The 15,079-nt window shown below is 58.2% G+C and overlaps 1 protein-coding gene, 1 long non-coding RNA gene, 1 other non-coding gene and 1 pseudogene across 3 annotated transcripts; all 4 read right to left on the bottom strand.

Annotated features, from left to right (window-relative positions):
• Positions 1 to 1,533: 1,533 nt before the first annotated feature.
• On the bottom strand, positions 1,534 to 5,360 carry LOC117437677 (vesicle-associated membrane protein 2). Its single transcript, XM_034072240.1, has 5 exons — positions 5,307 to 5,360; positions 4,132 to 4,252; positions 3,129 to 3,287; positions 2,265 to 2,316; positions 1,534 to 1,653 (listed from the first exon to the last, which is right to left on the bottom strand). Coding segments are annotated over exons 1-5 (351 nt in total). The 5' UTR covers positions 5,309 to 5,360; the 3' UTR covers positions 1,534 to 1,636.
• Positions 5,361 to 6,339: 979 nt separating this feature from the next.
• LOC117437691 (U8 small nucleolar RNA) lies at positions 6,340 to 6,490 on the bottom strand. Its single transcript, XR_004550492.1, has one exon. It is a non-coding gene; the product is annotated as a U8 small nucleolar RNA (small nucleolar RNA).
• Positions 6,491 to 6,878: 388 nt separating this feature from the next.
• On the bottom strand, positions 6,879 to 8,160 carry LOC117437678 (uncharacterized). Its single transcript, XR_004550490.1, has 3 exons — positions 8,120 to 8,160; positions 7,489 to 7,585; positions 6,879 to 6,948 (listed from the first exon to the last, which is right to left on the bottom strand). It is a non-coding gene; the product is annotated as an uncharacterized lncRNA (long non-coding RNA).
• A 6,759-nt stretch (positions 8,161 to 14,919) lies between these two features.
• The window catches only part of LOC117437667 (uncharacterized), an 11,832-nt pseudogene continuing 11,672 nt past the window's right edge, over positions 14,920 to 15,079 (bottom strand).

Here is a 15,079-nt window from a genome sequence, read left to right as displayed (position 1 = left end):
TCACCACCCACAAGTGGCCTTGGGGACCCCCATGGGGTGACCCCACACCCTATGGGACCCATAATGGACATTGGGGGGGGGAAGGGACCCCCCCTGCCCCATAGAACCCCCCCTAAAGAGTGAGGGAGGGGGAACCCATAGACTACAATGTCTTTAGGGTCCCCTCCATAGCACCCATGGGTGCCCCTGGGGTGGGGGGGGAAACACGGCACTGATGACGTCATAAGGGAGGGGCGGAGCCTGACTTGATGCATTAAAGGATTCCCCCCCCAATGGGTTTGTGACGTCATTCTTGGGGACACCCCCACCCCCCCCACCCCAAACATCCCTCCCCTTTAAGGACCACCCATAGACACCCATAGCACCCCATAGACACCCCATAGCCCCCCATAAACACCCCATAGACACCCCATAGCTCCGCATAGACACCACGTAGCCCCCCATAAACACCCCATAGACACCCCATAGCGCCCCATAGACACCCCATAGACCCCCCATAGCCCCCCATAGACACCCCATAGACACCCCGTAGCCCCCCATAAACACCCCATAGACACCCCATAGCGCCCCATTCACAGACATGGAGTTTATTGTACACGTTTCACACCAGGACTCGGGGACCCCCCCCCCGGGGCCCCCCCAGTACCCGAGGGGTCCCCCCATAACCCGTGGGGGGGAGGGGTAAGGACAAAGGTGGGGGAGGGGGGGGATAAAGAAGGGGGGAGGGGGGGAAACACCCCCATAAATAGGGGGAGGGGCGACAGTGACACCCGCCCCCCCCCCCCAAAACCAGACCCCCCCCACCCCATAATGGACACCCCCATAATGGGGGGGGGGCACACGCACACAGAGCTCCATGCAAGGGGGGGGGGCACCTGCACCCCATAACCCCCATGGGAAGGGGGGAAGGGGGACCCCCCCCATTATTTGGGGGTCCCCCCCTATGTTTTGGGGTGAAAAAGTCGCTTTTTGGGGGTTACATTGGGGAGGGCCCCTTTGTCCTTCATTGGTGGGGGTCCCTTCAAGTATTGGGGTTCCCCCCCCCTTTGTCACCCATCACCCCCTATGGGGCCCCCCCATATATTGGGGTCCCCCCCATTTGGTCCCCCTCCTGTGCTGTGCCCCCCCCGTACCCCAAAACATGGGGGGGGATATCCTGGGGGTCCCCCCCATTCCCTCTATGGGGGGGTCCCCCAATATCCATACAAGGGGACCCCTAAATGGGGGGCGGGATGGGGGTTTGGGACCCCCCCCTTTGTGCTCAGGTCTATGGGGTCCAATGGGGGGGGAACACCCCCATTTTGGGGGGGGCAAAGGGGGGGGTGTCCCCATAGCACCCCAATATCCCTCCATGGGGGGGGTACCCCCCCACTTATGGGGTGCTCTATGATGGGGACACCCCCCCCTCCCCCCCCCACACTTTATGGGGGGGAGACCCCAAAATGGGGGGGGGGATTTGGGGGTGCAGGGAGGGGGGGGGGGTCCCTGAGGGGTGCAGGGGGTCAATGGGGAGGGGAGGGGCTGGAGGAGGAGGGGAAGGGGGGGGTGGAGGGGGCGGGGCCAAGAGAGGCTCCTCCCCCCCCGAGGGCCGGATGCTCCCATTGGTGGGCTCCGGGAAGGGGCGGGGCCTCTGCTGTTAGGTGCTCAAATACACTGGGGGGGGGGAGAGAGAGAAGGGGGCGGGGTCAGAGCTGTGGCCACGCCCCCCTCCCCTCCTCCTATTGGTCAATGGGGGGAGGCTTCACCTCCCATTCAATCCTCATTTGCATGTCCCGCCCCCACACCCTAAGCCACACCCATCTCATTTGCATACATCGGTTCCTGATTTGCATAGCCCCCCCCCCGAATTCCACCCCTGTGCCTTTAAGAGCATGCAATTAAATCTGCCCCATACCTATTATTTGCATAGCATAGCACCCTATTTGCATAACGTGCTCCTTATTTGCATATAAGCTCATAACTACATGCTCCCCGTTAAATCTCCCACATGCTCCACCCCTTCATTTGCATTTTCCCATCCCTTCATTTGCATGACAGGCATGCATTTGTGTACCCAGACCTCCCATTGGCCTCTTCCAGCCCCTCATTTACATATCCCATCCCTCATTGGCCATCCCATCTGCTCATTTACATATCCCATCTCCTCACTGCTCCATCCCACCCCTCATTGGCCAATCCCACCCCCTTATTTGCTATCGCCGACCCCCATTGGCCCATCCCACCTGCTCATTAGCATACCCCTGCCCCTCATTTGCATATCTCACCAATGATGATGATGAGGACGATGGCGCAGATCACCCCCAGGATGATCATCATCTACGGGGTGGGGGCAGAGGTCACATGGGGGTCAAGGGGCGGGGCTACTGAGTTGTGGGCGGGGCTATGGGGTTATGGATTGGGTTATAAGGTCGGCCTATTGGCGACTAGGGGCGTGGCTAATGGGGGGCGTGGCTAAAGGGGGCGTGGCTATGGGGTTATGGGTGGGTTTATAGGGCTATGGATGTGGCCATATGGGGTATGTGGGCGGGGCTAACAGGGGGCGTGGCTATTGGATTGTGGGCGTGGCTATGGAACTGTGGGCGTGGTTATGCTAATACAGCTGTGCCTATGGGGATATGGGTGGTTTATAGGGCTATGGATGTGGCTATGGGGCTTTGTGGGTGGGGCTAACGTGGTAGGGGGCGTGGCTATTGGGTTAAGGGCGTGGCTATTTGACAGGGGGCGTGGCTATGGGGCTGTGGGCGTGGGTATTGGATTGTGGGCGTGGCTATGGGGACATGGGTGGCTTTATAGTGCTATGGACATGGCTATGGGGTTTGTGGGCGGGGCTAACGGGCAGGGGGCGTGGCTATTGGATGGTGGGCGTGGTTATGCTAATACAGCCGTGCCTATGGGGATATGGGTGGTTTATAGGGCTATGGATGTGGCTATGAGGCTTTGTGGGCGGGGCTAACAGGTAGGGGGCATGGCTATTGGATTGTGGGCGTGGCTATTGGAGTGTGGGCGTGGCTTTTGGACTGTGGGCGTGGCTATGGGGACATGGGTGGCTTTATAGTGCTATATGGCTATGGGGTTTGTGGGCGGGGCTAACGGGCAGGGGGCGTGTCCTGCCCCGGCCCCGCCCTCACCTTGAGGTTCTTCCACCAGTACTTGCGCTTGAGCTTGGCCGCACTGGTCTCGAACTGGGAGGCTCCGGCCTGGAGAGCGTCCGCGCGGTCATCCAGCTCCGACAGCTTCTGGTCCCGCTCCAGGACCTTGTCCACATTGACCCGCATGATGTCCACAACCTGGGGGGGGATCAATGGGATCAATGGGGGTGATGGGGGTAATAATGGGATCAATTGGGTTATGGGATCAATGGGGGTAATGGGATCAATGGGGGGATGGGGTCAATGGGGGGATGGGATCAATGGGGGGATGGGGGTAATGGGGGATGGGATCAATGGGGGGGATGGGATCAATGGGGTTATGGGATCAATGGGGGTCAATGGGGGGGATGGGATCAATGGGGTTATGGGATCAATGGGGGTCAATGGGGGGGATGGGATCAATGGGGTTATGGGATCAATGGGGGGATGGGGTCAATGGGGGGATGGGAGTAATGGGGGGGATGGGGGTCAATGGGGGGGATGGGATCAATGGGGGGATGGGGTCAATGGGGGGGAGGGGATCAATGGGGGTCAATGGGGGTTAATAGAGAGGGAATTGGGAATAGGGGGTAATGGGGGCAATGGGGTAATGGGGGGATGGGGATCAATGGTTGTAATGGGGGGTAATGGACAGGGAATGGGTTGTGATGGGGAGTAATGGGGGTAATGGGGACACTGAGCCCATTGAAGTCAATGGGGACATTGGGATCAATGGGAGGTCACAGGGCAATGCAGGCACTACCCCTCTAAGCCCCTCCCACACGCAGTAGCCACGCCCCTTCCCTATGAGCCCCGCCCCCTCCCATCCCCTTAAGCTCCACCCCCTTCCCCAGCCAAGCCCCTCCCACTTCCTCACTCCCCCCCTTCCCCATGTATACCGCAAGCCCCGCCCCCTCCCCGTTGGCTCCGCCCCCTCCCTGTTGACCCCGCCCCTCGATGTAGCCCCGCCCCCTCCCCCGTTGGCCCCGCCCCCCGCGGTGACCTCATCCACTTGCGCCTGCGTCTGCTGCAGCCTCCGGTTGCTGGTCAGGTTGGGGGGAGGGGCTGGGGCCCCGCCCCCTTCCGCGGCGGGGGGAGGGGCGCTGGGGGCGGCGGGGGCCGACCTGGAGGGGGGGGGGAGTCAAAGGTCATGGAGGGGTCACGGAGCCACGCCCACATATCCATATATGGGTCTATGGGGGAGGGGCAATAAGGGGGAGGGGCAATAAGGGGGGGGCAGGGATTCTATAGGGGTCTATGGGTGGCCTATAGGGAGCTATGGGGGTGACCTCAGTGCCCCATAGATGGGGGGCAGAAGGGACATCACCCCCCCCCCCCAGCATGGGGACCCATAGGGGACTATCTGCCCCATAGAGAAGCCTCTGAGCCCCATAGAGGGCACACTCTGCCCCATAGAAAGACTTCAGAACCCCATAGACAGGCCTCTGCACCCCATAGAGAGGCCCCTGTACCCCATAGAAGGCCCTCCCTGCCCCATAGAAAGGCCTCTGAGCCTCATAGAGAGGCCTCTGAGCCCCATAGAGAGGCCCCTACACCCCATAGAAGCACTCTGCCCCATAGAAACACCATAGAGAGGCCTCAGAGCCCCATAGAAAAGCCCCTAGACCCCATAGAAGGGACTCCCTGCCCCATAGAAAGGCCTCTGAGCCCCATAGAGAGGCCCCTATACCCCATAGAAGGCACTCTCTGCCCCATAGAGAGGCCCCTATACCCCATAGAAGGCACTCTCTGCCCCATAGAAAGGCCCCTACACCCCATAGAAGCACTCTGCCCCATAGAAACACCACAGAGAGGCCTCAGAGCCCCATAGAGAAGCCCCTAGACCCCCTAGAAGGCCCTCCCTGCCCCATAGAAACACCATAGAGAGACCCCTACACCCCATAGAGGCTCCTCCCTGCCCCATAGCGGCACCACCCCCATCCCCCCCTCCCTCCCCCCCATTTCCCCTCCCCCCCCATAGAACTCAATGGGGGGGGGGGGGGGCATCATTTTCCCACCCCTCCCCCCCCCTTTGCGTCGGAGGCTGAAAATAACCCCGGGGATGGGGGAAAAAGGGGGGGGGGGGGGGGAGGGGGGGGGGGTCCCGGGTGGGGGAGGGGCAGGGGGCACAGGGGGGGGGGAGGGGAGGGGGGGGGGGGTGGGGGGAGGGGCGCTCACATCTCGGTGGCTGCGCTGAGCGGCTCCGGCGGCGGCGGGAGGAGGAGGAGGAGGAGGAGGAGGAGGAAGATGGCGGCCGGGGCGGAGCGAGCATCCGGGTACCTGAGGGGGGGGGAGGGGGGAGGGGTTATGGGGGTCTATGGGGAGATCTATGGGGTCTATGGGGTGGTCTATGGGGTATAAGGGGGACCTATGGGGTATCACAGGTGTTTAGGGGGAGATCTATGGGATATAGGAGGTGTCTATGGGGCACAGCAGGTGCCTATGTGGGTGTCTATAGGGTATAGCAAGGGTCTATGGGGTGGTCTATGGGGTATAGGAGGTTTGTATGGGGAGATCTATGGGGCATAGGAGATCTATGGGGTAGACGAGTTGTCTATAGGGAGGTCTATGGGGTATAGCAGGTGCCTATGGGGTTTTGATAGGCCCTAGCAGGTGTTTATAGGTTATAAAAGGTGTCTATGGGGAGATCTATGGGGTATAACAGGGGTCGATAGGGGGTTCTATGTGGTATAGGAGGTGTCTATAGGGTCGTCTATGGGGTATAACAGGTGCTTATGGCGAGATCTATGGGGTACAATGGGCACCTATGGGGCACAACAGGTGCCTATAGAGGTGTCTATGGGGCAGAGGAGGTCCCTATGGGGCACAGCACGTACCAATCACCACCCCAGAGACCCAACCCCCCCTCCCGCATCATCCAATAGGAGCAGAGCCCCCTCCAACATCAGCCAATGGGAGCTGCGCCCCATGCCCCCCAATAGGGGCTGGGAATAAACCCGGGCGCTGATTGGCTGCTGCCCGCGGTCACGTGAAGGACGCGCGGCCCATTTTGCAGGTGCCCGCAACGGGGGCGGGGCCAGGGATGGGAAGCAGCCAATGAGAGAGCGGAGAAGAAGCCGCAGCAGAGCCGCAGCCAATCAGAGCGCAGACACGTAACCAACCGGACGAACCTCGCTCGCTGATTGGACGAGAGCACCTCCTATTGTACCGCCCATAGCGGCTGACCAGGCCCCGCCCCCGCGCAGGCGCAGTCAGAGTGACCGGAGCAAGGGGGTGTTGCTGCGTGAGGACACGCCCCCCTCGCCCCGCGGGGTGACGTAATCACGCACGTCATCACGCCGCGCTCATCACGTGCTGCCCGCACCGAGGGCGGGGCAGGTCAGGATGTACCGCACTGACGATCAAAGATGGCGGCGCCCAACGGGTGGGGGTGACGGGGTCGCACAGACTCTGACGTCACGGCGACCCCCCAAAACGCAATCACGTGACTCATATGTCACCCCCCCCCCATACTGCCCCTACTCCCCCACCCTCTCCCCCCCCATTCCCATCCCCCCATCCCCTTTTCCCTTTGGAATCGCTCCCATAATGCCCCGCGGCCCCTTAATTTGCATGGGGGCGTGGCCTCCGCTCGCTTTCCGCGCCAAACCACAACGTGTCACGTGGCTTTTCCGCGCCAAGTCCTTTAATGGTCCTCAATGGGAGGGGGACAACGGGGTTGGGGGGAGGGGGTGGGGGTTGGGACCCCCATAGGGGGTAATGGGGGGTCCCCCCCAAACCCCTCCCCCTTTAAGCTGCTCTCCTCCGGCCCCCCAAGACTGAGATCAGCAGCAGCAGCTCAAGGAGAGCGGGGGGGACACTAAAGGGGGGGAGAAAGTGGGGGTCAATGGGGGTCAATGGGGGATATCAATTGGGGATCAATGGGGGTCAATGGGGGATATTAATTGGGGATCAATGGGGGTCAATGGGGGATAGCAATTGGGGGTCAATGGGGGTCAATGGGGGTATCAATTGGGGATCAATGGGGGTCAATGGGGGCATAAAGGGGGTAAATGGAGGTCATAAGTGGGGTTTATAAAGTGGGGTCAATAGGGGACATAAAGGGGGAATCAATGGGGTGCAATGGGGGCAATTGGGACACAAAGAGGGTCAATGGGGGTCAATGTGGGACATAAATTGGGGGTCAATGGGGGTCATAAGTGGGGGTTATAAAGTGGGGTCAATGGGGGACATAAAGGGGGAATCAATGGGGTGCAATGGGGGACATAAATGGGGGTCAATGGGGTGCAATTGGGGACATAAAAGGGGGGCTATGGGGGTCATAAGAGGGTGTCAATGGGGTGCAATGGGGCACAAAAGGGGGTCAATGGGTGTCAATGGGGAGCCCCCCCCCATTCACCTGCACAGGGTGAAGAGGCTCCAGCAGGGGGCGCTGTCCCAGCCCTCGAGGTCAGCCAAGGTCAAGGTCAGGGCAGCGACCGCGTGAGCCCCGATGGCTGCCCCCCCCCCCGTTAAGGAGAAATGGCGGGAAACGGGACGGAAATGGCGGGAAACGGGATGGAAATGGCGGGAAACGGGATGGAAGTGGCGGGAAATGGGATGGAAGTGGCGGGAAATGGGATGGAAGTGGCGGGAAACAGGATGGAAATGGCGGGAAACGGGATGGAAATGGCGGGAAATGGGATGGAAATGGCGGGAAACGGGATGGAAATGGAGGAAATGGGATGGAAGTGGCGGGAACATGGGACGGGACAATGGCGGGAAATGGGCTGGAAGTGGCCGGGAAAACGGGATGGTAAGTGGCGGGGAAAAACTGGGACGGAAATGGCGGGAAATGGGATGGAATGGAGGGAAATGGGACGGAAATGGCGGGAAACGGGACGGAAATGGCGGGAAACAGGGTAGAAATAGCGGGACACCCCCCCCAATCCCCACAGACTTCCCCCCCCCTTTTGCTGCCCCTTCCATAGGGTCCCCCCCATATAAGTGCCCCCCCCCCATCTATGGGTCCCGCCCCATAGGAGGACTACAGAGCAGCCCCTGCCCATGGTGGAACATGGAGGCCCCCGAGAAGTAAGCCGCAGAACTCTGAACCCCCAGGATGGGCCAGGGCCCAACCAGGGCCCCAATGGGACTGTGCGGGACACTGGGGGGTCATAGGGGGGGTCTATGGGGTATATGTGGGGTTGGGGGTGTATAGGTAGACGGGTATACTAGGAGTATATAGGGAAAATATAAGGGGCATATGGGGGTTATTATATTGTATACAATGGGGGGGATATAGGGGTTAATATAGGGGTATATAGGATATATATAGGAATATATGGGGTTATATAGCGGTATATAACGGTATATGTAGGGGTTATATATAGAGGAATCTAGGGTGGGCATATAGGGAATATAGAGGTATATAGGGATATATATACGAGGCATATGGGGGTTATATAGGGATATATAGGGTATATAGAGGATACATAGGGTTATATGGGTATATATAGGGGTATATATGGGCCCTAACAAAGGGGAGGGGCTCCTGGGGAGAAGGAGGCAGTGGGCTGTGCTTCTCCACCACGTGACCTCGCGTCGGGTCCTCTTCAGCCGGCACCGAGCTGGGGGCGGCGCTGGGGGGTTGGGGGGGAAAGGGGGGGTGAATGAGAGGGTCCGTGGGTCGATCACACGCGGGGGTCACGTGTGAGGGTCCACTGTGTGCTCCACGTGTGTGCACATGGAGCCCTATGGACCACCCATACGGCTTCTATTGGGGCCGTCACCCCATTATTGGGGTCCTCCCCTTTATATTGAGATCTCCCTTATACTGGGGTCCCCCCCTTATATTTGAGACCCCCACACCTTATATCTAGGACCCCCCCTCTTATATTGGGACCCCTTTATATGGGGTCGCCCCTTATATTGGGAAACCCCCCCCATATTGGGTCCCCCCCTTTATATTGGGTCCGCCCCCTTATATTGGGACCCCCCCCATATTGGTCCCCCCCCTTTATATTGGGGTCCCCCCCTTATATTGAGACCCCCACGCTTTATTTGGGTCCTGCCCCTTTATATGGGGACCCCCCTTTATATTGGTGTCCCCCTATATATTGGTTCCCTCTTTATATTGGTTCCCCCTTTATATTGGGACCCCCCCCCATATTGGTCCCCCCCCTTACATTGGGTCCCCCCCCCCATTTATGCCCCCCCCCCACCTGTCGCTCAGCAGCAGCAGCAGCACCAATGCGCCGTCAGGGTCAAGAACCGGGCCGGGATCAGCGCCCCCCGAGGGGGCATCGGGGCTTGGGGGGGGGTATGGGGGGTCATGAGACCCTCAATACCCCCCCCCAATAAGGATGGAACCATCCATATGGCGGCGCACATTAACCCCATTATGGCTGCCCCCATCCCATCCCTAATATGGTGTCCCCATTACCCCCTATAATAGTGACCCCTATTACCCCCTCCCAATATTGCTGCCCCACTTACCCTGCCCCAATATGGTGACCCCCATTAACCCCCATATATGGTGACCCCCATTACCCCCCCAATATGGCTGCCCCATTAACCCCCCAATAGTGACTCCCTTTCCCCCCCCAATATGGCTGCCCCCATTACCCCTCCCAAATAGGCTGCCCCCATCCCCCATATTTGTACCCCCATTACCCCCCCAATATGGCTGCCCCCCCCTTACCCCTACCCCAATATGGCTGCCCCCATTACCCCCCATATGGTGACCCCATTACACCCCCCAACATGGCCACTATCCTCCCCTCACTCCCTCTGCACAACATGGCGGCCCCCCATACCCCCCACTTCCAACATTGGCTGCCCCCATCACCGAGGCCCCTCCCTCCCCCCATTCCCCCCTTAACCCCGCCCCTTTTTGCCCCTCCCCCCCCTCCCCTTCCCCTTCCCCTTCCCCTCCCCTCCCTCCCCCCCCCTCCCCCCCCCCCTCCCCTCCCCCCCCTTCCCGTCTCCCGTCTCCGGTCCCCGGCGCAGGCTCCGCACCCCGCGCTAGGCCGCGCGTTACCGCGGCAACCGGTGACGTCACGCGCACAGGCCACGCCTCTTTCTAGCTCTGCGTTTGGCCACGCCCCCCTATTCGGCCGGAGTGGCAGCTCGTCCTTGTACTTGGGCTGCGTTGTCTTTATACCGGTTTATACTGGTTTATACTACTGGTTTATACGTTTATACTGGTTTATAATTGGTTTATATTGGTTTTATACTGGTTTATAACGGTTGTGCTATGGTTTAATAACTGGTTTATATTGGTTTATACCGGTTGCTATTGGTTTATACCAGCTTATACTGTTTTATACTGGCTGTCCTGGGTTCTACTGGTTTTATTCCGTCCTCCCAGTGTATCTGAATCCTATCTCAGTGCAATTCAATGCATCCCAGTGTATCCCAATGCAATCCCATGCATCTGAATGCATCCCAATGTATCCCAATAATCCCAATGTATCCCAATGCATCCCAATGCAATCCCAATGTACCCAATGTACCCCAATGCAATCCCAATGTACCCCAATACAATCCCAATGTACCCCAATGCAATCCCAATGTATCCCATGATGCGCAATCCCAATGTATCCCAATGCATCCCAATGCAATCCCAATGTACCCCATGCAATCCCAAGTGTATCCCAATGTATCACCAATGTGCTAATCCCAATGTATCCCAATGTATCCCACAATGCAATTCCGAATGTACCCCCAATGCAATCCCAATGTATCCCAATGTATCCCAATGCAATCCCAATGTATCCCAATGCAATCCCAACAAAATGTACCCCAATGCAATCCCATGTATTCCCAATGTATCCCAATGCATCCCAATGTACCCAATGTAACCCCAATGCAAATCCCATGTAATCCCAATGTATCCTAAATGCACCCAATAACAATCCAATGTACCCCAATGCAATCCTACTGCATCCCAATGCATCCCAGTTCAATCCCAGTACCTCCCATTTGGGATAATATCAGTCACCTTTATTTGGGGGGGGGAGGGGCAATGGTGAATTGGGGTTGAGGGGCAAAGGGGGGGAGGGGCAAGGGAGGGGTCACCCCGAGGTCACCCCCCCCCTCCCGCAGGAGTGCCTCAATGGGACCCGGAAGAGGTTGAGGGGGCTGAGCCCAAGCTCCGCCCACGGGGGAGGGGGCGGGGCCAAAGACCGGGGGCGGGGCTTCGGGGGGGGCCCGGGGGGGGGCTCCGGTGAGGTCACTGTAGACGCCCCTGGAAGTGGTTCCGGAGGGCACCGAGGTCCAAGGATCCCAATTCCAGAGGGAAGGGAGCCCAGAAGATGCCAAGAGCAGCAGAGACCTCTGGGGGGAGACAGAGACCCATAAACACCCCATAGAGTACCCTTACATATGACCCCATAGAGACACATAGAGACTCCCATATGAGACCCATAACCACCCCATAGGACACATAGAGACCCATAGAGACCCCTATTAGGACCCATTTAGAGACCCCATAGAGACCCATAGAGACCCATAGAGACCTCATAGAGACACATAGAGACACATAGAGACCACCATAGGAGACCCCATAGAGACCCATAGAGACCCCATAGAGCACATAGAGACCCATAGAGACCTCATAGAGACACATAGAGACACATAGAGACACATAGAGACCCATAGAGACCCATAGAGACCCCATAAGGACCCATAGAGACCCTAGAGACCCGCATAGAGACCCATAGAGACCCCATAGAGACACATAGAGACCATAGAGACTCTCATAGAGAACATAACAAGACACATAGAGATCGCCATACAGAGACCCCATAGAGACCCATACGAGACCCATAGAGACCCCATAGAGACCCATAGAGAACCCATAGAGACACATAGAGACCCATAGAGACCCCATAGAGATCCATAGAGACCCCATAGAGACCCATAGAGACACATAGAGGCACATAGAGACCTAAGAGACACATAGAGACCCATAGAGACCCCATAGGAGACCCATAGAGACCCCATAGAGACACATAGAGGCACATAGATGACCCATAGACCCATAGAGACACATAGAGACCCATAGAGACCCCATAGAGATCCATAGAGGACCCATAGATGACCCATAGAGACACATAAACACCCCATAGAGACCCATAGAGACCCATAAGAGACCCATAGAGACACATAGAGACAATAGAGACCCATAGAGACCCCATAGAGACACATAGAGCCCCAGAGGACCCCATAGAGACCCCATAGAGACCCATAGAGACCAATAGAGACCCATAGAGACCCCTATAGAGACACAGAGAGACCCATAGAGACCCAGAGGACCCATAGAGACCCATAGAGACACATAAGACACATAGAGACCACATAGACACATAGAGAGACATAGAGACCCATAGAGACCCCATAGAGACCCATAGAGACCCCATAGAGACCCCATAGAGAGACATAGAGACCCATAGAGACACATAGAGACCCATAGGGACACATAGAGACCCATAGAGACACATAGAGACACATAGAGACACATAGAGACCACATGACACATAGAGCACATAGAGACCCCATAACCACCCATAGAGACACATAGAGACCCCATAGAAACCCATAGAGAACCATAGCAACCCCATAGAGACCCATAACCACCCCTATAGAACCCATAAGAGCCCATAACTACCCCATAAACCACCCCTATGGGACCCATAACCACCCCTTATAGGACTCATAGAGACCACATAACTACCCCATAGAGATCATAAACACTCTCTTATGACACTTAAGAGCCCCATAAACCACCCCTATGGGACCTTAGAGTCCTATAACCACCCCTATGGGACCTATAGACCCCCATAACCCCCCATATATGGGACCTATAGAGCCCTATAACCACCCCCATTGTGACCATAACCACCCTATGGGACCCACAGAGCCCCAAACCCCCTCTCGGGCCTATAGAGCCCCTATACCATGCCCCCAATTTGTGTGACCCATAACCACCCTCTTATGGGACCTATAGAGCCCTATAAACCACCCTATAGAGCCCATAGCCCCCCCCCCATCACTCACCCCCGGGGGGGGGGCGCGGGGCCCCTCCCATCCCGTCTGAGCCGCCCCGGTACTCATAGACCCGCTGGGAAGTCCACGTGCAGGGGGGTGGCTCCGGCGGGGGAGCACCTGATTGGACGGCGGCAGGCTCCGAGGGCGGGGCTCCGGCGGGAGAGGATCCGATTGGACAGAGCCAGGCTCCGAGGGGAGGGGCTCGCGGCCCGGAGGGCGGGGCTCCGATGGGACGGGCTTCTGATTGCTGGAACGAGCTCTGAGGGGCGGGGCTCCGAAGGGACGGGCTCTGATTGGCTGCGGAGGAGGCTCCGAGGGAGGTGGGGGGCCAGGGAGAGGCTCAGCGGCTCCGTGCCCGCAACGGTGAAGACCTGGAAAGGGGGAGTGGGAATGAACTGGGATGTATTGGACGGATTGGGATGAACTGGGATGGACTGGGAGGTAATTGGGACAAATGGGATCCTGGGATGCACTGGGATGTCATTGGGATGAACTGGGATGCATTGGGATGCCACTGGGGAATGAACTGGGAACTCTGGGATGCACTGGGATGTAGTTGGATGCCACTGCAATAAACTGGATGAACTGGGATGTCATAGAGATGCATTGGGATGCCATTGGGATGCATTGGGATCCATTGGGATGCATTGGGATGCATTGGGATGCATTGGGATCCATTTGTGGATGAACTGGGATGCATTGGGTGTCCATTGGGATGTATTGGGATCCATTGGGATGCATTGGGATGCTTGGGATTGCTCTGGGATGCATGGGATGCATTGGGATCCATTGGGATGCACTCGGATCCATTGGGATGCATTGGGATCCATTGGGAATCCATTGGGATGCATTGGGATGCATTGGGATCCATTGGTGATCCATTTGGGATCCATTGGATCCATTGGGATCCATCACCTGCCTGCCAAACGCTGCCATCGCTGTCCCCTCAGGCCCTCGCTCAGCACCGAGGCCACTTCCAACCACACCTGGGGGGGGACACACACCGGGGTCAAACCAAACCCAATGGGGTGGGGAATCAGCACCAGGGTCAAACCCAAACCAATGGGGGGGGGGGGAACAGCACCAGGGTCAAACCAAACCCAATGGGGGGGGGGAGAACAGCACCGGGTCAACCAAACCCAATGGGGGGGGGGGAACAGCACCAGGGTCAAACCAACACCCCCAATGGGGGGGGGGGGAAGAAGCACCAGGGTCAAACCAAACCCAATGGGGGGGGGAGAACAGCACCGGGGTCAAACCAAACCCAATGGGGGGGGGGGACGGACACACCCAGGGTCAAACCAACCAATGGGGGGGGGGAACAGCACCGGGGTCAAACCAAAACCCAATGGGGGGGGGGAACAGCAAATGGGGTCAAACCAAACCAATGGGGGGGGGAACAGCACCGGGGTCAAACCAAACCCAATGGGGGGGGGGGAACAGCACCGGGGTCCAAACCAAACCCACAATGGGGGGGGAACAGCACCGGGGTATCAAACCAACCCAATGGGGGGGGGAACAGCACCAGGGTCAAAACCAACCCAATGGGGGGGGGAACAGCACCGGGGTCAAACCAAACCCAATGGGGGGGAGAAACAGCACCAGGGTCAAACCAAAACCAATGGGGGGGGGGGGGGGACCACACCAGGGTCAAACCAAACCCAATGGGGGGGGGGCGGGGGAACAGCACCGGGGTCAAACCAAACCCAATGGGGGGTGGGGGGGGAACAGCACAGGGTCAAACCAACCAAATCCCCCCCGTACCTACTCCCCCCCCCCTTTAAGGCCCCCCAGTACCTCAATGGGCGCCGGTCTGGGCCTGGCTGCCCCAGGCAGTGCCTGAACTGCCCGCATAGGGCTTCACGTGCTGCCCGCCCCCGAAGCCGGCACAGGAAAGGCCTGGATCTGGGGAAAGGGAACCGGGAATGACCTCGGGAATGGGGAATAACAATGGGAAT

The sequence above is a fragment of the Melopsittacus undulatus genome, chromosome 25 (genome assembly GCF_012275295.1).
Source record: "Melopsittacus undulatus isolate bMelUnd1 chromosome 25, bMelUnd1.mat.Z, whole genome shotgun sequence".
Lineage (NCBI taxonomy): Eukaryota > Metazoa > Chordata > Aves > Psittaciformes > Psittaculidae > Melopsittacus > Melopsittacus undulatus.
This window is presented reverse-complemented; position numbering and strand designations above follow the sequence as displayed.